Source organism: Danio aesculapii, chromosome 5 (assembly GCF_903798145.1).
Source record: "Danio aesculapii chromosome 5, fDanAes4.1, whole genome shotgun sequence".
In the NCBI taxonomy this organism is placed as follows: Eukaryota; Metazoa; Chordata; class Actinopteri; order Cypriniformes; family Danionidae; genus Danio; species Danio aesculapii.
Genome location: NC_079439.1, coordinates 34,584,479 through 34,607,566, shown reverse-complemented (window position 1 = coordinate 34,607,566; position 23,088 = coordinate 34,584,479). Strand labels below are relative to the sequence as shown.

General features: G+C 35.3%; 1 protein-coding gene across 1 annotated transcript in view; it reads right to left on the bottom strand.

Annotated features, from left to right (window-relative positions):
- Window positions 1-23,088, bottom strand: part of usp20 (ubiquitin specific peptidase 20) — a 30,151-nt gene that overhangs the window by 4,967 nt on the left and 2,096 nt on the right. The window contains 22 exon segments of the mRNA XM_056458042.1: window positions 674-776; window positions 3,389-3,497; window positions 3,770-3,851; window positions 5,812-5,981; window positions 7,095-7,221; window positions 7,310-7,490; window positions 7,569-7,614; window positions 7,769-7,802; window positions 7,880-7,974; window positions 11,660-11,832; window positions 12,072-12,184; window positions 12,331-12,477; window positions 15,061-15,076; window positions 15,078-15,494; window positions 17,999-18,077; window positions 18,230-18,343; window positions 18,467-18,536; window positions 20,416-20,518; window positions 20,715-20,849; window positions 22,174-22,236; window positions 22,567-22,620; window positions 22,712-22,810. Of these exon segments, the coding sequence (XP_056314017.1) occupies window positions 674-776; window positions 3,389-3,497; window positions 3,770-3,851; window positions 5,812-5,981; window positions 7,095-7,221; window positions 7,310-7,490; window positions 7,569-7,614; window positions 7,769-7,802; window positions 7,880-7,974; window positions 11,660-11,832; window positions 12,072-12,184; window positions 12,331-12,477; window positions 15,061-15,076; window positions 15,078-15,494; window positions 17,999-18,077; window positions 18,230-18,343; window positions 18,467-18,536; window positions 20,416-20,518; window positions 20,715-20,849; window positions 22,174-22,236; window positions 22,567-22,620; window positions 22,712-22,792 (2,512 nt within the window). The 5' untranslated portion in view covers window positions 22,793-22,810.

Below are 23,088 nucleotides of genomic sequence, written 5' to 3'. Positions count from 1 at the left end.
ATCTGACTATTTTGGGCATATAATAAATGTCAATGGAGACCAAAACCAAAGAAATGAGGGTTAGTAAAGGATTACAGTGTTATAATATATAAATAAATTTTCCCTTTAAATGCAGCATAAAACTCTTTTTCTTGTGTATTCTAAAAGAAACAAATAAAATGTATCAATCGTGCAAAAGAATTAGAGTAAGGTTTAATTTAATCATTCAGGAAAAGACTGGGTTGTTGTCATTTGCTACTTGCTGTGATGGATTTATGCAAGAAAAAAGTTAGAAGAGAGCACTGAAATTCAATCAGTCACTGGAGAACCTTATTGCTCACACTGGTTTACATGCTGTCAGAAAAGTTGTGGCATTGTAAGGAGTAAGACATGTTAATGTGTTTGATAAAAGATAATGATTACATGGTGGCATTTGTTGATATATTAAACTATAATACTATAAACTATCATACTATAAAAGTTTATAGTATAATAAACTATCATACTATAAAGTCCAAATAGCTCTACAATATCAACAAACATTTAAAATCCTTCCTCTGAACAGTGAACTAAACACCAAAAACCTGGCTTTCTTAATTTTGCTGCACATTATTTCTGATAACATAAATGAGTAGCAATCCATGTTTGTTGATATGCATGTTACTACAGTATATGAGTTTGCATGAGTGTGTACCATTGTCTTTGCCCTTGACAAAGTTCTCCCATTCTCTGAACCACTGCATGCTTATACACAGGATGACTGTAGGAGCTTCTTCAGCCTGAAACTCCTTATTTAACTATAGATGGAGAGAGATAGATAAACAGAGAGAGAGAGAAAGAGAGAGAGAGAGAGATAACCATTATCAGCTTTAAACTTCTTTAAACACTCTGAGCATTGAGTATTCATGCTGTATTTTATATTGATGTGTCCCTTGCAAACCTGTTGAATTATAAACAAGAGCTTCACATATCTTCAGAGCTTTACACCGTGTGTTTTTAATGTTAGTGATGCACCTATCAGATACTGCACCCTGATAAGATTCCAGTGCAGATCACACTCCTGATCAGTAAAGTATGCAGTCTGTGTTTCATCAGTTCTCTGGCTTTACAAGCAGCAGACACTTCCAAGAAAATTATGCTCCTGCCAAGAGAGGTTTCCAGTTGGTTATTTAAAAATGCTGTGGATCTGAGTAAATAACTTAGAAGCGCTGTTTATTTAGTTCAACTGAATATATTGTGAAAACTATTCATCAATATATTTTTTCATGATTAAATCATTATTATTAAATAGGAATTGTGTTTAACATTCAATGTTGTTGACAAAAAAGACAAGGATAAAACGTAGTAAATGAAATTTATTAAAGCGTTCCATTGTCAAAGAGAGAAGACTAAATGCTGATGGCAGATGTAATGAGTTTAAATCCCCCCAAACAAAGCTTTTCTCTTTAAAGGATACATTTTCTATATTATGCTTAACTTAAAGGATTAGTTCACCCAAAAATGAAAATTCTATCATTAATTACACCCTCCTTTTATGCTAATTCCCAGAGACAAAGGAAGATATTTTGACTCCCTGACCTTCCATAGACAGCAAAGGTCCTGAGATGTTCAGAATAGGAACCAAAAACATTGTCAAAACATTCTTTGTGACTTTAATAGTTCTACTGTAATCACATGAAGCTCCAACAACACTTTTGAATACCAAAAAAGACTTGTTTTCCTGTATCTTCTCTCCTTCATCAGGTCAGGGCATTTACTACAGGCATTACTAAGGCTATTAGAGTCAGCAGTGTAACACACAAGCATCGTATTGCATTAAATGTGCACCCTAACCTGACATGTAAGAGAAAATATAGGTGAACAAAGTTGTACTTACAATTTTATTTTTTGGTGCACAGAACTGTTTTTGGAGCTTCGTATGATTACAGTTCAACCACTGACATCGCATAGACTGCTTTCCCTATGTTTTTGGTTCCTTTTCTGAAAATCTCAAAACCATTGCTATCTATGGAGAATGAGAAAGCTTTCGGATTTCATCTAAAATGTCTTAATTTATGTTCTGAAATTGAACAAATGTCTCAGAGGATTAGAACAATGTGAGGGTGTGAATTTTCTTTTTTGGATGAACTTATCCTTTAATCCTTGCAATCTGGCAACTTTGCACATGCTCTCTTTGCACATATTGAATGGAGATTTGTTCAGATTTTTTTCAGAGATGTTCGGTTCCAGTTAAGCTGGTCTATAGTCGTTCAAGAGATGTTTGTACTGGTGTGACTAAATCTGCAGGTAAACCTAGTCAGTAGTAACTGGTAGAAAATGGATATTGACTGTATTGTTTGTGATTGTGGTTGCTGGATACATGCAATTACACAACCTCTGTGTCACAACACAAAAACAGAGAGTGTGCTGTAAATTTATATAATAAACAGGTAATAATAAGTCAGGAAATGATATGAGGTCAAAATAATTTCCATTCTCTTAATTTTTGCTCAGAGGTGAAAGTGTAATAATATAGCGGAAACTAAAAAATAAAACAAGTTGAAATACCAATCGTCGCTATTATTATTTTGAGTAAAATAAATTTGATTAAAAGTTCTTTTATGTAGAACTAAAAGTGTGACTAGATTTTTGTTGACTAAAAATGCTTTGATATATCGTTGAATGAAGCTTGTTCAAACAAAAACAGGTAAAAGAGTCAATAAATATGATGAAAACTAAAAGTAAAATTCACGCAGGACTAAAGGCTGGTTTATACTCAACGTGAGATGAACGACTTGTAGCCAAGTCTGGCAGAGTTGGGGAAATGTGTAAATGATTAGAAATCCAAAACAATTGTTGCCTGAAGTGAAGTCCTTTAGGTTTCTTTTGAAGCTTTGAGGAGAAACAATGCATTTATTTTGTGCACAGCTTGCCCAAGGCTTTTTAAGTCAATTATTTTTATATTTTTATTGTGTGAAAGTTTTGTATTGAGTACGCAGTTAGATGTATAAAATGTAGCCCAAGTTACTAATAACTTGATTTAAGTTAAGTTTAAGTTTTATATACAATTAATTAATTTATCAACTCCGCTCCCTGACTACTTTTTCGCCACTATGTTGTCAAGCAGTTATTTCAAGTCACCCCTGTTGTTACAAATAATAGTACAATGGCAAGAGCATAAAGTTTGAAAGCTTCACGGCAAAACTTGCAGCAGTCAACGGAAGCTCTTGCTGCAGACCCAGGCAAATGGATAAATCATCCTTAAGGCCAGGACAGCAGTTAAACACATGCAGTTTGTTCTCACAAGATATTTTTGATGCTCAAAAACAAGGCAACATGTTAAAGTCTGAAGCATTTGTCTGTACATGAACGCCACTTCCTTTTTTAAACATCACTCACAGACAAGGGTTCTGTAATGTAATTTGTTCACCTTAATGAAGGTGTCTATCTCCAGTTTCCGCCGTTTGGCTAAGGTCTCGATCTCCACTTGGCAAATTGCACACACATATAAGTGATTCACAGCCGGGCCACCTCCAAACCTGTGAAAAATGTTTCAAAACATGAGGGATTACTCAAGTATGGCCAGTAAAAAGAGCAAACACATAACTCAACATTGTTTATATTGCATGGCTAGAGGAGTTCCTCACACATGACATCAGGCAGAAAACCATACACATTTTTGTTAGTTCAGGGTTGATTTTGTTGACTTGACAAGACCAAATGCTTAAATATCATCCCATGTTCTGGAAGGTGATAAATGTTTTGAGGACTTACTAAAGGTCAATTGTGTGCATTGCTATGCATGACTCACCTGTTGTAGAGATATTCCCACACATTTTGAGGAAGGATCACAACCAGATCATCCACATAATGGTACTTTGTAGGAGGAATTCCTGTAGAAATTAATATAGTATTTTAATTTTTACTGCTACAGCAAGTGAAAAAAAAACATATAAATATATAATATATAATCATGAACAAACTATTTCGGCTCTATTTTAACGATTTAGGCGCAAAGTCTAAAGCGCATGGTGCAAAAGCATTAAGGGCGTGTCCAAATCCACTTTTGCTACTTTGTGTTTTTGAGCAAAGCATGCAATAAATCAATCAGAGTCTCATCTCCTATTCCCTTTTAGCGTCAGTTGTTTCGCACCATGGCGCATTTGCTATTTACATGGCAGATTTTGTAAGTGGAAAAACTGAACGCTTCACTAGTGGGAAAACAGTTAAACAGACTATCTGCAGCGAGGACAAAGAACAAGCCTCCTTCATTCGGCCTCTTTACTTTACTTTTACTCTTTACTTTACTCCTTTACTTTTGTGGATAAGGAAACAGTGTTGTATGCACTCCACTGTAGACATCTTTTGGCCTACATATTTAATTTTGTTGGTTAAATTCAGTTCTAATTTCCAGCAAACGAATAAATGAACAATAATAATGAAGAGAGTTCAAAAAACAAATCTAAGCTTGTTTTTATTAAAACAAATATAAATATGCATAGAATAAATACTGATAATAATAATAACAACAACATCATACAAAAGCAAGTTGTCTTAAATAAACTGAAAAAAGACCCCTGAGATGAAAAAGGCGTGGGGGCAGTCGTTTTTATATTTATGTAGAAAAAAAATAATTTTTGTAACAATTTTAATCCTTTAATTCTTTTTCATTTGTAAAGATATTTGCGTATTGCTGTACATCCATTAAGCAATGTGTAGGCTACATGCTTAAGGCGCACAACTAACATGCTCAGCGCTGGACTTTAGACCAGCTTTCAGCTGGTCAATTATGCAGTCTATTTTAGATCCTCAAAATAGCATTGTGCCAACAATGCGCCTTAACACACCTCCTTCATAGACCAGCACACCCATGAGCCCACAAAGCAGTGCAAATGGATTTGCTATTTAAACAACGTGGTGCAAAACGGGAAAATTGGGGTTGAGCTGGTCTGAATATAGCAACAAAATCACACCAAACAGGTCTTGCACCTTATTGCGCCAGGTGTATGATAGGGCCATTGTCATAACTGCCACATCAGAACATTTCAAGTGACTTCAGTGGTTCAACTGTAATCATAAGAAGCTCAGGGAACCCTTTTGAATGCCAAAATATCTGTAAAAATGGCTTAGTTTGCCAATCTATGTGTGCGCGTTTAATATGGACAATCCAACTCTAATGGCAAATACACTGTTAAAGTGGGTAAAGTGAGATAAAAACTTCTGATTTGTTATAGTTTCAAATAATATTTAGTTATAGTTGTAATTTGTGAAGTTGTCTCTCATAAGAAAACAAAATGTTAAAAATTAGATTTAGTGGCTTATTGCAATTAATAGTTCGTATATGAGTCATCACATGGAGTTCTAGAGAAACAAAAAGCCTTCAGAAATCCTGGATAACTTTTGGCCCGTTTTCACACTGAAGAACAACTTTTAAGAAGATGTGCGAATAATGACGGTCAAGTCTTCACATGTAAATAAAATCAACATTTTGTTTTTCTTAAAATTACACTCTACATCACGCAATTAAAAAAATGCTCAGACAGGGCTGTGCAGTATGTATTGTCTACGGTAATTGCTGTTTTGATAAAGTACAAGCTGACATTGTTGAGTATGTCACTAGCTTTGAAAAAAAAAGGGTGAAATCCCTATATATTTTAAAGCTTATTAGAAAGCAGTTAAAATGCCAACAAAATAGTCAAAAAAAAGAACAAAAATGTTGCTTATCTTCAAGCAAAAGACTTAACATATCTGCATCTGATGGAATAATTCATGGATCTATTAATCAAGAGTCACTAGCTCCATTTTTTTAAAGCAATATTGTTTTAGATGTGCATGAGTGTATTAGTGGAGTACCTCCGTGCTGACAGAGGAAAGTGTGATTGGTGATGGGTCCGGGCTCAGTGAATGTGTTGAATTTGTTGAGCCACTCTCTGGAGATGTAAAACTGCAGTAAACTGGGTTCCTTCAGATTAGCCAGAGCGACAACCCTCTGTCTTTCTCTCACAGATTCTTCACTGCTCTTCCTGAATGACAAATTAATATTTCGAGCATTTATAGCTGCAATCAGTATGTGTCCGTCTATGTTTATATGGTGCTTATATGAGCCAGTGAGTTTGAATCGCTAATAACAGAAAAAATGCAACATATGCCAAACATCTAGCCAAGTGAGCATAGTGTGATAGATATTATATAATTTAATAGAGAATAGAGATATTTCCCTGCACTTTTTCAATTAAATAAAACCTGTATTGTTTAACTTTTATTTCCCAGAGATGGGTTGTGGCTAGAAAGGCATCCGCTGCGTAAAAACATGCTGGATAAGTCGGCGGTTCATTCCGCTGTGGCGACCCCGGATTAATAAAGGGACTAAGCCGAAAAGAAAATGAATGAATGAATGAATGTTTAACCTTTAAAAACAAATGAAACTAAATTATTGTTTTGTTGCTTGTATAGAAAATAATTACAATAATAAAAATAGCAATCTCATGTGCTTCGCTAATTTGTTCTGTACGTTTTTAATTTAATAATGCACATACAGTTTTGTGCGTGTGTCTTTTTTTTCTCAAGACACCAGCAATTGGCAGGTGTAGCTAAAAGTCAGATTCTAGCAAAAGTCAGGTCTTATCTTTCATATTGAAAGATTACTTGAAAAACAAATATGCTTACTTGGTTTTATCTATCAGTTGTTGAATGAATAGAAAAAGATCTGAATACAAGCTTGCGACTAAACAAGAACTATAAGCATAATAAATGAATTGTGAAGTCAGACATACATCACATCATTCACCAAAAGGATGTGTATAAAAAAAGTTGTTTACAACAGTGTTTCTCAACCACGTTGCTGGAGGACCACCAGCTCTGCACATTTTCCAGGTCTCCTTAATCAAATACACCTGTTTCACATCATCTGCTCATTAACAGAGACTGAGAGACCTGTAATGGGTGTGACAGACAAAGGAGACATCCAAAACATGCAGTGCTGGTGGGCCTCCAGGAACATGGTTGAGAAACACTGGTTTACAAGAAGATCAATTAGATGCATTTAAAAAAGGTTACATTCAATTTCAGGCCTAAAAATACTGTAGTTTCAGTTTTCACAACATTAAAATCAGTAAAACAAAATAAAGCAAGTGTACCTGTAGAATAGGACATATGCTTCAGCATTCTGGACTACTGTCTCGTGTACTTCTGTTACATACTGATCGTCAAACTCGTACCACTGTCCATTGATCACATTCTGGCAGTATGCTATGTAATGCCCACCTGTGCAACAGAAAGCGATGAATCAATGCCAATCCATGTTCGCCAAAGTTTCTATTATACTTCATAATTTTCCACAGATACAACTTACTCCCAGCAGTGCCGTGATGACAGATGACAGACAGCAGGTCATAGGTAGTAATCTGTGAAGGGCTTTCCTTAGCCAAGAACGGTTTGAGATCCAAACCCTCCAATGGGAATGACACGTGGCTATTTATTTTGAACGAGTACATGACTTCATGTCTGAAGCGTTTCAGGTGAATGCATAATATCTGCAAAAGAGATCACACACTCACTAGCAAAATAAATTGCAATGAAGCGAGCAGAATGTAACAAAGCAGGGTACTTACTTCTGGTAGACGCAGAACTTTACAATATTTCACACCATTTCTTAATCTGGAAAACAGAGAAAGTCCTTCATCATCATATAAACATGTTAACCCAACAGCTACAGTGCAGTTTGGTTTATAAATTCATAGAAACTATAGTAAATATCCATCATCCACTATATTTTCACAAACTGATCTTAGAAAAAAAAAAAAACTCTTACTTTTTACACCGTTCACAGCTATACATGTTGTCTCCTGTTTGGAAAGAAAATGAACGTCAATGATGTCAAGCAGAACAACATTTTTTTGTGTGTTAAACACGGTGTACTTGCCTTTCAGCTCATCAGCAGCAAAGAAGGCTGCCAGACAGTCCTCCAGCGTTACCATGGGGCCCCAAAACCAACTTGGAATACAGGACACTACAAACCTGCATAAACACACAATTACAATCACATTTACAGATTATTGTGTTTGTTTTCAGTGCAGTTACAATGTCTTAAATTCAGCTTTTGGTGAAAATACACTTTGGTTTAAATGATGACTACTACTTTCATTATTTATTGTCTTTTGTAGCACTGCACATAAACAAACCACGAATAAAGCTGTGGTTACTTACCATTTTGAATACAACCATGGTAATATAACTAGTCATTCATCCCTGTGGCAATTAAACTTTACATCTCCTCCCTCTAAGGTTAAACTAGGGTTTGAATATTGCAATATGTATTTGAAGCGTATTACATAAGTATAAACTGAACTGAACTTAAACACTACGAACTGAACTACACTGTTCCTATTTACTGTGACCTTTTATGTGAAGCTGCTTTGACACAATCTACATTGTATAAGCGCTATACAAATAAAGGTGAATTGAATTGAATATTAGGGCTGTGCAATTAATCGAAAAGTCAATTTCGGCTTCTAACGATTATGAAAAAACATTAATCGAGATAAAAGATTATTGCATAATATACTGCCCTTTTTCCAGTTGTACACCTTTGTTGCTCTGCAAAGCTCAGTTTCAGGTGAAAATGAGTAAAAGCATGTTCTGTAATGCAACTTTTGCAGCACAAGATGCGCATCATTCATTGATGTACATTGGAATCATTCATGTTTTTAAAAGCGCGAAAGAGATTGCATGCTGTTGTGTGTGTGCGCTCAGCCTCAGAGACGAGCAGAGCATACACATCTAAATTCATCTTAATGTGAGCGCTTTAATGGTCAAATACATGCAAGTTTGTGTGAAAACACAGTGTTTAGTGATTATTCATATTAACCCTCAGTTGTGTAACAAACATACGAGTTGAGAATCAAACAATATGTGAAAATGAAGCCATAAATCAGAACCGCACTGCTTTTAAAGTGACAGTGCGCAATATTCCTGCTGCCGACTGTTTTTACCATTATTCAAATAACAAAAGGACAAAATCACTCACTGCTCTTGACTGATGGACTTATGCAGATATAAATAAAATATTTTCCTAACAGTGAAGATGCTTAAAGCACGGTGTGTTTCATATTTTTATTCTATTGTATTTATTTCCCTTTTCTTTTTTGCAGAGAGGAAAATAACTGTATATATACAGTTGAAGTCAGAATAATTAAGCTTAAGCTTAGGCTTAATTAAGGTAATTAGACAAGTCGTTGTATAACAGTAGTTTCTTCTGCAATCAAAAAATATATTGCTTAAGAGGGCTGATAATATTGATCTTATAATAGGTTTCAAAATATTTAAACCTGCTTTTATTCTAGCCAAAATAAAACAAATAACAGAAAAAATATTATAGGAAATAATAGGAAAAATTCCTGAATCTGTTAAACATAATTTGGAAAATATTTATTTAAAAAACAATTCATTGGAGGGCGAATCATTTTGACTTCAACTGATTATCATTTTGAATAATCGTGATTACATTTATGACCAAAATAACCGTGATGATTTTTCCCTTAATAGAGCAGCCCTACAATGTATGTTGTAAAGCTTTCCACATTGAATGTATTTTTTTTCTTCTTTTTTAATCTTAATGTTTATTTGTATCTTTCTTCTCCATTTCCAAGTAGCACCTGAAACAAAAGCAATTTCCCACTGGGATTAATAAAACATTGTGATGATTCTGATTATTCACTGTCTTCATTGCAGGTGGCTCATATCATTATATATGCCCATATTGAAATAGTCAGATGAGATGACAAAATTAGAACAGCCTCATGTCTGTCATTGCGATGTTGTTGTTGTTTTTGTTGTTGCTTTCAGCACTTATGATATTATTCTAACGCACTGATTTGGTCATTAAACTAAACAGCCAGTCAGAGTTCTAATATTTACTGCACCAATGGTAATAGACATCGATTTTATGTTTTCAATTATCTAAAAACCTTTAGAGGGCTTTGAATAAAGACATTAATCTGGAACACATAACAGAAATTAAGATGACCAATGTTCAAAAACAGCCTGGCACTGGCTTAAAAAAAAAAATCAGCTATGTGCATCAGGGTCATAACTGATTAAAAGGTTAGCATTACACCAAAAAAGATCTCCTTCACATTGCTCAACCCTCCTTCATCTTCAGAACACAAATTCAGATATTTTCGGATAAAATATGAGAGCTTACTCATCCTCCACAAACAGAAACAGTCCCGAGGTAATCAAAGTCCAGAAATGGAACCAAAAACATATTCACACTCCTTGTGACAACAGTGGTTCAGCTGTAATCATACGCAGCTCCAAGACCTGTAATTGTCTTAGTTCACCTATGTTTTTTCTTCCTTGTCAGGTTGTCAGGTGGCACATTTACTACAGGCAATACAATGTATTTGCCATTAGAGTCAAATTGTCTATAGTAAACGCACACACACAGACATAGGCAAACAAAGCCATTTTTACAGATTTATTACTTTGTATGATTACAGTTGAACCACTGAAGTCACGTAAAATGTTTGGTAACACTTTAGTTTAGGTCAGAATTCAAGCTCTTAAGTACTGGCTTATTACCAGTATTATCATAAAGATATTAACTGCTGATTAGTAGTTACAAAGTATGATCGTATTTTGCATCCCTAATACTACACAAAACCTAAAACTTCTACATTACTAATAAATAATAATAATTCCTTACATTTATATAGCGCTTTTCATGACACTCAAAGCGCTTTACACATTGGGGGAATCTCCTCATCCACCACCAGTGTGCAGCATCCACGTGACGGCAGCCATATTGCGCCTGACTGCACACCGCACACCAGCTGATTGGTGGAGAGGAGACAATTATGATATGAGGATAGTTAGGAGGCCATAATGGACAGAGGCCAGAGGGCAAATTTTGGCCAGGATACCGAGGTCCCATCCGAAAGACATCACTCACTGAGAAGTATAGAGTCCCCTTCACTATACTGGGGCGTTAGCACAAGACGTTTGGCCAGTGGAGAAATGGTCGTGCCCAACTGAGCCTGGTTTCTCACAAGGTTTTTTAATTCTTCACTTTCGCCAATTGGTGAAGTTTTTTCCTCGCCGCTGTCGCCACTGGCTTGCATGGTATGGGATCTGTAAAGCTGAGCATCGATGGATTTGCTCTTCAGTGTTTGGACTCAGTAGTGATTATTAAACTACGATCTTTTAAGTGAAGCTGCTTTAACACAATCAACATTGTAAAAGTGCTATTCAAATAAAGGTGAATTTAATTGAATTGGTCTCCCACCAGGTACAGCCCTGCTTAACTTCAGTGGGCGACCATATGAGAGTTACAGAGAGCTAGCTGCCAGCATATAACTATTAATAACTATCAATAAACAGCTAATTAGTAGTTAATTAAATCAGTAGTGTTAGTTTATGGTTTGTTAATGCTGTGATTATGACCTAATCTAAAGAGTTACCAAATGTTGACGTTTTAGGTTCATCTTAGGACTGTTGGTGTCCAAAATGGGTCAGAGAGCTAAAGATACATCAATTTATGTTCTGAAGATGAACAAAGGTCTAAGAAAATTAACATGAAGGTGAAAAATTTAAAACTGAATTTTCATTTTTGGGTGAAGTAACCTTTTTAAAAGAATTTTTCTTTCTGTCAAATCCTTTTTTGACTTCGTTCATTTTCTGTCCAATCACTGTTTTACTATACCTTCGTATAGAGTCCATGATGTAGGTGATCCAGCCCTGCGCAGCATAGCCATCAGTGCAGACACCAGCTTTAACAGGGGCACTTTGGTGAATGGAGGAATGAAGCTTGGCCAAATCTTCTTTGCCAGGGATAGGCAAAGAAAGGTCCTGAAACGTCTCTACTGTTGTCGAAACCTGCAAAGCCAGATAGTTTCGTTCAACCTTTTGTGTGTCTGCAGTCTTAAATATACTGTATTTTTGAAAAATATCCTCAATACTGCTATGCATTACAATATTCTTCTACTACTGTACATGGTTTATGAATGAGCACAGTTGTGAATAAACTGTAGTAGTGCTTTTGAAGTGTAATAAATGTGATTTGATGCTTGGCGCCCTCTAGAGACAAAATAAAAGTTCCTTGCATCCTTGCTCACCCGGTCACATGTCAAACACTGAACGAGACTCAGAATGGATCCATCAAAGATATCAGAAATAACACTGCGGAAACGGGACTGCTTCTTCTTCTTGGTGCTCAGTAGCATCTGAGCTATTGGAGAAACAATTATAATGGTATTTAATGGAAAATAGGAAAATATTACTTTTTTTTTTAGATCAATGCTGTTTTTGTGATGATTTTTGTGATGATTGTGATTTTTATATGAGAAGGTGTATATATGAGAGGAGCAAGCAAACCTTTCTTGAAAGTATATGTGGGTCCAGTTCGTAGAGGGCTGGATCTTGGTAGGTTACTAGAGAGTCTGGAGTGAAGCTCCTGCACAGTGTGAGCGGGGCTACAGGGGCGAGAGGATGGACAGTGCATGGAAGCTTCATTATCAGGTTCTGTAAGAAAAACAGAGGGATCAGAAAGTGCAAAGATGTATGTTTTCACATCCAAAAATGTATCAATGTAAACTTGCACTACTGAAAAGAAATTAAAACTTTTTTGCAGCAGTGACAATTACGACTTTTACATTGTTATAAACCTCTTGTAATATAAATAAACGCTGTTCTTTTGAAATTTGAAAACTGCATACCGGTTTCTCATCAATAATAATAAGCTTCACAGCAGTATCAAAAGCATTAAGGTAAAGAAATTGTTTTTGTTTGTTTTTTAATACCACATCAGACGCTTATAGCAATTTGATGGCAACATCAATAAAAAATATTATAATGATAAAAAAGAGAGATGATACAAAACAAAACACTTCCAAATATTCCAAAAACAGGTATAATTTTTTTTTACTTTGATATATGATAAATAACTTAAAACTCTTCCTAAAGAGACATATTCAAAGACTTAAAACCCTTATCTAGTAATCTTTCAAATTACACATAATACCAAAATATGTTATGGTGAGGGGTTTGACAGTGGTTACATGTTAGTGGTGCATCATGCTTCAACAGATACAATTGAGTCAAACTAGCGTGGCCAATTAAGCATTTAGTATATTCAGTTTGGGCTTGCCTGGTTTCCAAAATAATATTTGAAAAGTATCTTTCATTTTTGCTCAGCTTGATTCCTTTGCCATTTTCCATTTTTTATACATGTACAAATTAATTATAGGTAGAACTAGGCAATTAATTTAAATTAAATTGCTAATGCAATTGAGCAAAGCTATGACTGTCATGCACATCTTGTCAGGGTAGTGCAGTGTGATCAGGAGTAAATCTACTCTGAAAAGCAGAGGGCGCTCTTGTGCAGAAACTTCAAATACCTATGAGGAAAGCCAGGAAATAACCTTAGCGGTTGCTGAATAAACTAGGCCCAGTTTAAAATAAAAATTATCAGGATTAAATTGGTCTAGATTTGGAAATCCCGTGTTTTGCTATCCAGGATTAACTGATCTCTCCTACTTTTATGACATTTTTTAAAGGAACATTGTGTTGGATCACTGTGATCCAAATATCAAATTTCAGGATAACCAAATCCTGTTTACCAGAGCCTTAGATGAAACCAACAGTGTAGCCTATTGGCTTAACAAAGAACAACAGATAGGCAAAATACCAGTGGCCACAAAAAAACATTGTTTGTTTTAATGGTATGTTTTTTAGTTTGTTCTAATACAATACTGCTTTGATATTGTTTTGTTGTTGTTGTATACCATATCTCATCAGATGTGACATGCCTCATATAGGCTTCAAATAAGAAGGAATTCATGTATAATTAAGTTTATGATCATTCACTTAAAAATAAAACTTTTTTTTATTTGGTTTGTTTGGTTAAAAAAAAAAATCACAACTGAATCTACCCTTCTGATGGGATCAGGATAATTCTGTTTTTTTGATCAAATAGATTCCAATCTGAGTTCAAAGTTCTGAATAACCCAAAGGGCAGGTTTGATCCAAATCAAAAGTAAGATTTGATTATGTGGTCTGATCTTAAAAAAAAAAAAAAAACAATTCCTAGATTTGATCCCATCTGTGATCCAAAATCCCACTGTTACTTTGCAAAACCCATTTCCAAGATTTGATCCTATCTGTGATCCAAAATCCCACTGGATTACTTTTTAAAAACTGGGCCCAGAAGATTTTACTGATCATTGTCATTGATTCAGTGTGACTAATAAACGCACGACTACAGAATCATCTCACAGAAAGATTCATTTCAAACAGTCAACTGAAGGGAGTTTTGAGTAAAACCATGTTATTATATGCTGCAACTTTTACTATTTACTACACAGAGCCATAGTTCACTGGGAAGCAACACAAACAGCTGTCAATATTACAGAACAATTATTTCAATATCATTGTTCACCAATTAAATTAAATTTATTTTGAAACCAAGTTTTATGTAGTTTATCAGTGTACAAGAGCTGTGTGTCTGAATGATGGAGGTTTACTAAAATCACCTTTACTGACAAAATGAGCACGAAAATCATATTTTATTAATCTTCCAGCCCTAGGGTTAGAAGAAATATATAATGCATGTTAGAATAATTAATGATTGCATGACTATTACATGTCCATGTATTTACTTATTTTTGTTATTTTGTCGCCCTCTAGAGTTTCGTTGCTGTTTTTATTTTTGATTGAGTAGATTCCTTCGCACCTGCGGATCATTTACCGGCGACGTTATAAGAGCTTATGCTGCAGTGCTTTAAAGGTGGGGATTTAAGCAAGCACCCAGACGTGGAGTTGTGCTCTTTTTGTGGTCAGCCTTTGTTCTGTTGTGTTTCCTCTCCATATTTTGATTATTTGTTTGTTTAACTTTATAAAAGACTGATCCATTTGTGTTTTCCCTCATTTGTGTCATGGCGGTAACAATGACACTGAAAACTGGCATAAAGACCTCCCCAGGAAAGTCTTTTTAAATATAGAATTAATATTTCACATTATATTTTTAATAAATGGTGAGTGTAACTCTTTCAAAACTATATACATAAATAAATCTCACATGCCCCCCAAATTTTCAGGCCATCACACCTGTGTTTCCTGGTGCCCGGCACAGCTGTGGCTGTTGTCGTTGTTTCAGTTTCTCTCTCAGCCTGTCCGTCTTGTGCAGCTGTGTCCACATCTGCATCCTCATCCAGTTCACGTGTCCTCTCTTCTCCTCTTCTCTCCTTCAGCCTCTCTTTCTCCGAGATGCCGCCGGTTCCTCTCACTGCCACACATTCATCTTGAATGAGCAGCTCTGCTTCTCCTCCTGCACGCTCTCCATCCCCCCTCTCGCTTCCTGATCCAGAGTCACACGACAGGAACTCGTCTTCAGAGGGGCTTCGGTCTCCGTCCACAAGATTACAGCTGTCCAGATTGAGGTCAGGCTCGACTTCAGAGATGGCACCGCTGCAGTCAAACAAGGGCTCCTTCAGCTCCTCGTGAAGCTGGTCCATCAGACATCGCAAAAACTCCTGAGTGTCCTAAAAATAGACAAGCAACAAAATGTCAATGGGGTTTATATCATTTCTCTGAAAATATAAATAATATTGAAAAAAATGCACAATAAGCATCATTTGAGAGTTGTTACTGTTAAACAGAACTATTCAAAATCAATGTTGTTTGGCAAAGATAGCCTTGTGAGTGGTGTGCTGCTGCTACCATGTAGCATCACTGCACTTTGGCCATTCCAAGTTTGAATTAAAGCTGGCAGACTTTTCCTGATACCCCCCACTCCCAAATACCCCTAGCTTGTCTAACCAATGTCCTATTCTCCTAAAAAAAATTCTTTGAGCAAAATACACTCACCGGCCACTTTATTAGGTACACCTGTCCAACTGCACGTTATTGCAAATTTCTAATCAGCCAATCACATGGCAGCAACTCAATGCATTTAGGCATGTAGACATGGTCAGATGATCTGCTGCAGTTCAAACAGAGCATCAGAATGGGGAAGAAAGCTGATTTAAGTGACTTTGAACGTGGCATGGTTGTTGGTGCATGATTTTGGTGTCAACAACATGAAAGCATGGATCCATCCTGCCTTGAATCAACGGTTCAGGCTGGTAGTAATAGTGTAATGGTGTGAGGGATATTTTCTTGGCCCACTAGTACCAATTGAGAATTGTGTTAATGCCACAGACAGCCTACTTGTGTATTGTTGCTGACCATGTCCGGACCATGGTGTACCCGTCTTCTGATGGCTACTTCCAGCAGGATAACACGCCATGTCATGAAGTGCTAATCATCTCAGACTGGTTTCTGGAACATTACAATGAGTTCACTGTACTCAAATGGCCTCCACAGTCACCAGATCTCAATCCAATAGAGCACCTTTAGCATGTGGTGGAACCGGAGATTCGCATCATGGATGTGCAGCAGTCAAATCTGCAGCAACTGCGTGATGCTATCATGTCAATATGGAAGGGAAAAAGTTCTGAAGGCAAAAAGGGGTCCAACCCGGTACTAGTAAGGTGTACGTAATAAAGTGGCCGCTGAGTGTATTACTAATTGATACAAAATAAACACACTATAAAAAAAAAAAAAAAATCACTAAAATACTGAAATAAAAGAAATCTAAATCAAATTATTTATAAGCCTAAATAAAAGACATAACAGAATTACCAACAATACAACATACCATAATATAACTTAGCATAATATAACAGAAAATAAAATACATTAACATAAAAAAATTCATATACAAAAATAAAAGAGAATTTAAAATTATTTTCATTTCATTTAATATATCTACACACTATAGTGGTATTTAAATAAAACACACTAGGGCTACTACAATGTATTGCTCTGTATTACATCCACAATTGGCAGAATGTGCAGTGTCATGTAGGGATTATAAATGACATGAAAACATGAAGTGGTCTGATATATATAAATGGTCTGATATATATATATTAAAAATGCTAAATAATGCTATGTATTTTTTTCCAATATTGTGCAGCCCTAGAATACACCACAGTGCTTTTCACAGGTTTGAAATATACTTGCAGTGCTAGCTGGATTGAAACACACCTTTTACCCACATCGCATAAATAGTTAACTATGTGCGACAAACAAAACATAATTAAATTTTTAACAATAGTTTTGTTTATTAAGAAACTGTTTCTTTTCAAGGGGTTAAAGTACAAAAAAGACTGTTAAAATAAAAAAGAAATGCTCTATTTCTCTTATTTTTATGCTATTTAAGAGCCATGTGCACCCACTGACAGGTCAAATCTGCTCCTCTCTATCTCGCATTCAAGTTCAGGTTGCTTTATTGGCATGACATTTTGTACAGTACTGCCAAAGCATTTTAGATATGTGCAAAATATGTAATATATTGACATCAAGTAATAGAATCTACAGCAAATTACAAATGAATGACAGAAAAAAGGAATAAAAATAGACAATATTTTTAAAAATTATAATAATTACATGAATAAAAGGTGTAGATTATTTTAAAAAGGCAAATGAGTTGATTAACCATCACTAATGGTGTACAAATATTTTGATTGTATAATTTCTTCATCTCAGAGTATTTAGATTAAAGAATTAATTATTTAATGTTTTTCTCGCTCATGCTGCTGTGCGCATAATTAACCACAGCTTCACAAAGCGAAAGCAAAAGTCAAATCCCGGAAATATCAGTAGATTTAGAAACCCCAGCCGGACAAAAAGGCGCATCTCGGGGGGTGTTCATAGAATGTGAGACTGTCTGTGGGACTGTCGACAGGTCTCACGCACAAAGAACAAGCATAAAACGGGTAAACGGGAGAAGATTTTCCACTATTTTCCACTATGATCGTGGATGTTTGGTTATATTTTGTGGATACAAAAAAAAGTGCAAAAGGATGTATTAGTAAAACAAAATGTGTCACTAAATACTTGGGTGTCCGTTAATAAGTAAAGTAAAGCTCAAGTAAAGTCTATGTGTGGGAAGCACTACACCATACAGTAGTATACAGACCAAAATAACACTGCTTTATACCTGTTGAGCATAGCCACGAAACATGGGGTTCACCAGTTTGATTCCATGAAACAGAGTAGTTGGCACAACATAACTCGGCCTGGACAGAGGGCCAAAGAAAGCATAAAAGAGAAAAAAACAAAGGCCATAGGCAACAATATGGATTACTTAATTATGACCAAAATCAATAGATTAAGTTCAACAGAACAGGCCAGATCTACATTAGCAGTTTGGCAAGTCAGTGCTTGTTACCGTTTCTTGTGCCAGAGTTCAGAGATAAGCTTCTGATAGCTTTTACACAATGCCGGCTTCTTATCCGTACGCACCAATCCACTGCAATCCAGGAAAAACTGAGTCAAAGGAGGACTGGGAGGTAAATAGAAAGAAGCAGGAAACCCAAAGTCAGTTAAAGAAGCTGTATGCCCAGACCTGACAAATCAATCAGTGGAATCAAGTCTCTCTACAAATCTGTCAGGATTTTAAGCTTACCAGTTGGACAAGGCCTGTAGTGCAGCATTCATGTAACAGGAGTTTCCAATGTTCTTCATCCCTGTCAGACCTGGGAAAGAGTAAAGAGTATTCGAAAATAACTCAATGATGCCTACAATGACTAATGTTAAAGTGTTGAATTTTAAACACAACAAGTGACAAAGAGATACACTTTAAAGGGCACCTATTTTAGCCCTTTTACAAGATGTAAGATACACCTTGCGTGTCTCCAGAATGTGTCTGTAAAGTTTCACCTCAAAATACCTATCAGATAATTAATTCTAGCCTTCAGAATCTGCCCATTTTGGTGTCTGACTACAGTATAGCTGTTTTTGTAGCCTGTGGCTTTAAATGCAAATGAGCTGTTTCTCCCCGCCCTCCGTTCCCATGGGTGTGTCTGCTTCTCATGTGTTACATCATATAAACAGCAGTCAGCAATAGAGACATTTACTGACACCATGCAGCCATAGTGATTATAGCGGTTAAGAATGACATAATGATATTACTGCCTTTACTACAAACATGCTCTGTTTTAAAAACGTTTTAAAATGATAAAACTCAGAGATTTGGAACAGATATTTTAATCCCAGTTAATTTGCAAAACATGTTCTGTGGACATGTGTATACGTGTTATTATAGGAACACGGTGCCTGTCAATCAATTCGGCGGGTAGGGAAAACCCAGTGTTGGGCAGTAGCGTCGCTACAAGCTTTCACTACGGAGCTGTGAGGCCGGTGTCTAGCCAATGAAGGTAAATCCATATGATGGTGAGAAGAACTTTTTGGTGCATTACTGCCACCTCTCGCTCTGGTCATTACTATAGTATTTTAAATGCGTAACACCTGGTTTTATTGGATTTTGGTTTTGCTGTTATACTATAATTTTGTTTCTGTTTGGTAAAATATTGTTTACAGTAAATAACTGAACTGAACAATTTTGCCTCATATGATTCATTGACAGTTTTAGTGATCACTTAGATTTGAATGATAATTTAAGTTGCTTCGATTTAAAAATTCAATTGCAAAAATTGCTTAAATGTAGTTACTTTTGCAAAGTAGCTTTTATCTTAGCTTGCTACATTTCCCAGGGTGTAGCTTTTAGTGTAGTTAAGCTACATTTTAAGTAGTGTAGCTAGTAGCTTAGCTCACTACATTTTTCAAGTAGCTTGCCCAACACTGGGAAAAACTCCTACATCACATCGTGGTGGGCCTCAAAACCACTGGGATTTGGGTCCTATTTTAACATCAGGAAATAAAAAAAAAAAACTGAGATTTTTTTGGTTTCTATCACTTCAATATGACTGTGGACACACTATACATACACACAGATCTGTCCAAACAGCTTACAAAAGTTGATTTTCATCATAGGTGCCCTTTAATTAAAGTCAGTTTTATGTTAATGTATTTAAAAATTATAATTCAAGCTTAACTGCTTCCATTAAGTTTTTTTTTCTGATTAATAATAAGAATTATCATTTAATCCTCTCCTTTAAGCTGTTGTATAAAGGACAAGAAAGTCAAACCTGTTTGTAAAAAATAATCAAAAGTTATTCTGGCTCAAAACAACTGTTAATATTTGGAAATACATTACTATTTAATTGTGTGACATCAGTAATTTTTTGGTTTAGTTTGGGGGAATAATTTTTTTATGTAGAAAGGATACTTTTAATTATTAAAAATTACATTAATTTCAAATTAACATTGCTTGTTTGTACTTTCAACTCGATCAACAAATCAGCATTTTTACAATATTATTTTAAAAGGTTACTGTGACAATGATGACTGGAGTAATGAAGCTAAAAATTTCTTTGCCACAGAAAACAATTCACTTTTAAAAACATAAAAACATATTTTCACCAGAGTCTAGGTTGGTGCTCTTGCTTTTAGCATTTATTAAAAGATTTGAAATGCTATGCAGTATGTACCAGCTTCCAGTATACATGATGATACCTCTAGGTTTGAACTCATCCTCCTCAGACTCTGAGCCCTCCTCATCCGCCACTGCGATAGGCACTGCCTTCAATGGGTAACATGTTGTCTGCGAAACAGGATCCTTTGTGAATCAAAAAAGAGGGAGAGAGAGAGTTATGTATTTTGTATTGTACATGACCTTTATGAAGCACTTCGTCTAAAGAAGATCTTCAGACCGATGTTAATTATGCAGGAGCCAGCCAACCTCAAACAACAACCTTTGCACAATACTAAAAGTGCATCTCTGTGAGCCGTTTCAAATACACTGATGACTCTACCTGGTCATGTGGTTTGCAGCGGTGAGCTGATGATACAGGAGTAACAGGCTTCGGCTCCAGAAACACCTCTCTCTCGCAGACATAACACCACACCCTGAATGTGGTTAGGTTTACTGTCAGATTGTGCTTTTTGGCCTGGAAAATAGTTCAAAGAAGATAAACACATGTACAAAAGTGTACACTTGAGAGATACATATTATACCTGTTCGAATTTTCAGCAGTGAAATTTAAACCATGCTGAACTGAACTAAACTGAAGTTCAACTCTGAATTCTGAACTTTACTAGAACTTTTATGTTAAGCGGCTTTGATACAATCTACATTGTAAAAGCGCTATATAAATAAACATGAATTGAACTGAATACCTACAGTTGAAGTCAGAATTATTAGACCCCCCCTGTTTATTTTTTCCCCAATTTCTGTTTAACGGAGTGAAGATTTTTTTCAACACATTTCTAAACATAATAGTTTTAATAACTCATTTCTAATAACTGATTTATTTTATCTTTGACATGATGACAATAAATAATATTTGACTAGATATTTTTCAAGACACTTCTATACAGCTTAAAGTGACATTTAAAGGCTTAACTAGGTTAATTAGGTTAACTAGGCAGTTTAGGGTAATTAGGCAAGTTATTGTATAATGATGGTTTGTTCTGTAGACTATTGAAAAAAACATATGCTTAAAGGGTCTAATAAGTTTGACCTTAAAATGGTCCTTAAAAATTTAAAACTGCTTTTATTCTAGCTGAAATAAAACAAATAAGACTTTCTCTGGAAGAAACAATATTATCAGACACACTGTGAAAATTTCCTTGCTCTGTTAAACATATTTTGGGAAATATTTAAATAAGAAAAAAAATTAAAAGGGGGCTAATAATTCTGACTTCAACTGTATATAATGTTCTGCTCATAATTATCTAAACAAAAGAGCATGTTACTTTTAATTTAAAGCGGTAGTTTACCCAAAACTGAAAATCTTATTACCGTGTCCTTTTCCTTCACTTATCCCAAACCAGTTTGAGTTTCTTTCTTCTTTTGAACACAAAAGAAGATATTTTGAATAAAGCTGAAAACCCGTAACCATTGACTTGCATAGCATTTGCTTTTCCTACTATGCAAGTCAATGTTTACGGTTTCCAGTTTTCTTCAAAATATATTCTTTAATGTTTAGCGGAAAAAAAAGAGCTCATAAAAGTTTTAAACCAATTTAAGGCGAGCAAACAGTGAGTATATTTTCATTATTGTGTGAACTATCCCTTTAATACTGCTCTGATTAAACGATTCAGTGCTTAGACATTCAACACAATACAAAAAATTGTAAAAGGTTCAAAATTAACCTGCAATTAAACATGATTTTTTTGTCTATTCTGTATAGAGCTTGTAAACTTATGAGCAGAACTATAGTATGAATGCCTGAGAATGGACATAATAACTAATCAAACAATAAATATCACCTGTGCATGAATAGTACTGTGGTCTGAATATGACTCTCCACAGCCTACATAGGGACAGTCACACTGTGAAAAAAGAAAATAACAAAATAAAGTGAGAAACATTTTACTGAACTGTAGTGACAGGTCTTTTTCTCCATATTGTGATCTGAACGGATTATCAAAAAAGAAAAACTGCAGAGGGACTTGGTTTTAATGTAAATTAAAACAAAATGATTACAATGAGTTCATGATAAGATCAAGAACACCAATTAAAAAACTAATTATATTTAATTTCATGACAGCTTCAAAGTAATGTTCTGGACTAATCTTGGATTACACCATGCTGACCATATGACTTTGTAAATCTATGTATAAAGTAAAGATTCACTGTACTTCTCGAATAGTTTATCATACCTGCAGACATGCCCAGAGGTTTGGTCCACCTACTCCGCATGACTGACATGTGCCCTTGAAAACAACAAAAAAAAACATAATAATATTCAACCCACTGTACTTATTGTACATTTAAGTCCTGCACATCAGCTAAATTAATACCAACCTTTGATTTCTGAATCAGTTCCTCTTTAGTAACTTCACCAATCGAGTCCAAGTGAGGACAAAGATCCCCGCTGTCAGTCATCCTGGTTTTCTTCTCACTCTATTAAAAAGCACAAAGATCACTTCAAAGTGATAGCTCACCCTAAAAAAATGAAAAATCTGTCGATCAGTATTCTCCCTCATGTCGTTCCAAACCCAAACAAATTAAAATATTTTAGAGTTCCCTCATCCTCCATGGACAACAATGGTCCCATCTCGTTCAAAGTCCACAAAGGTACCACAAAACAACATCAAAACAGTCCATGTGTTTTCAATGGTTCATTTGCAATAATATGAAACTATAAAAACTAATAAAAAACTAATTTAAAAAAACATAAA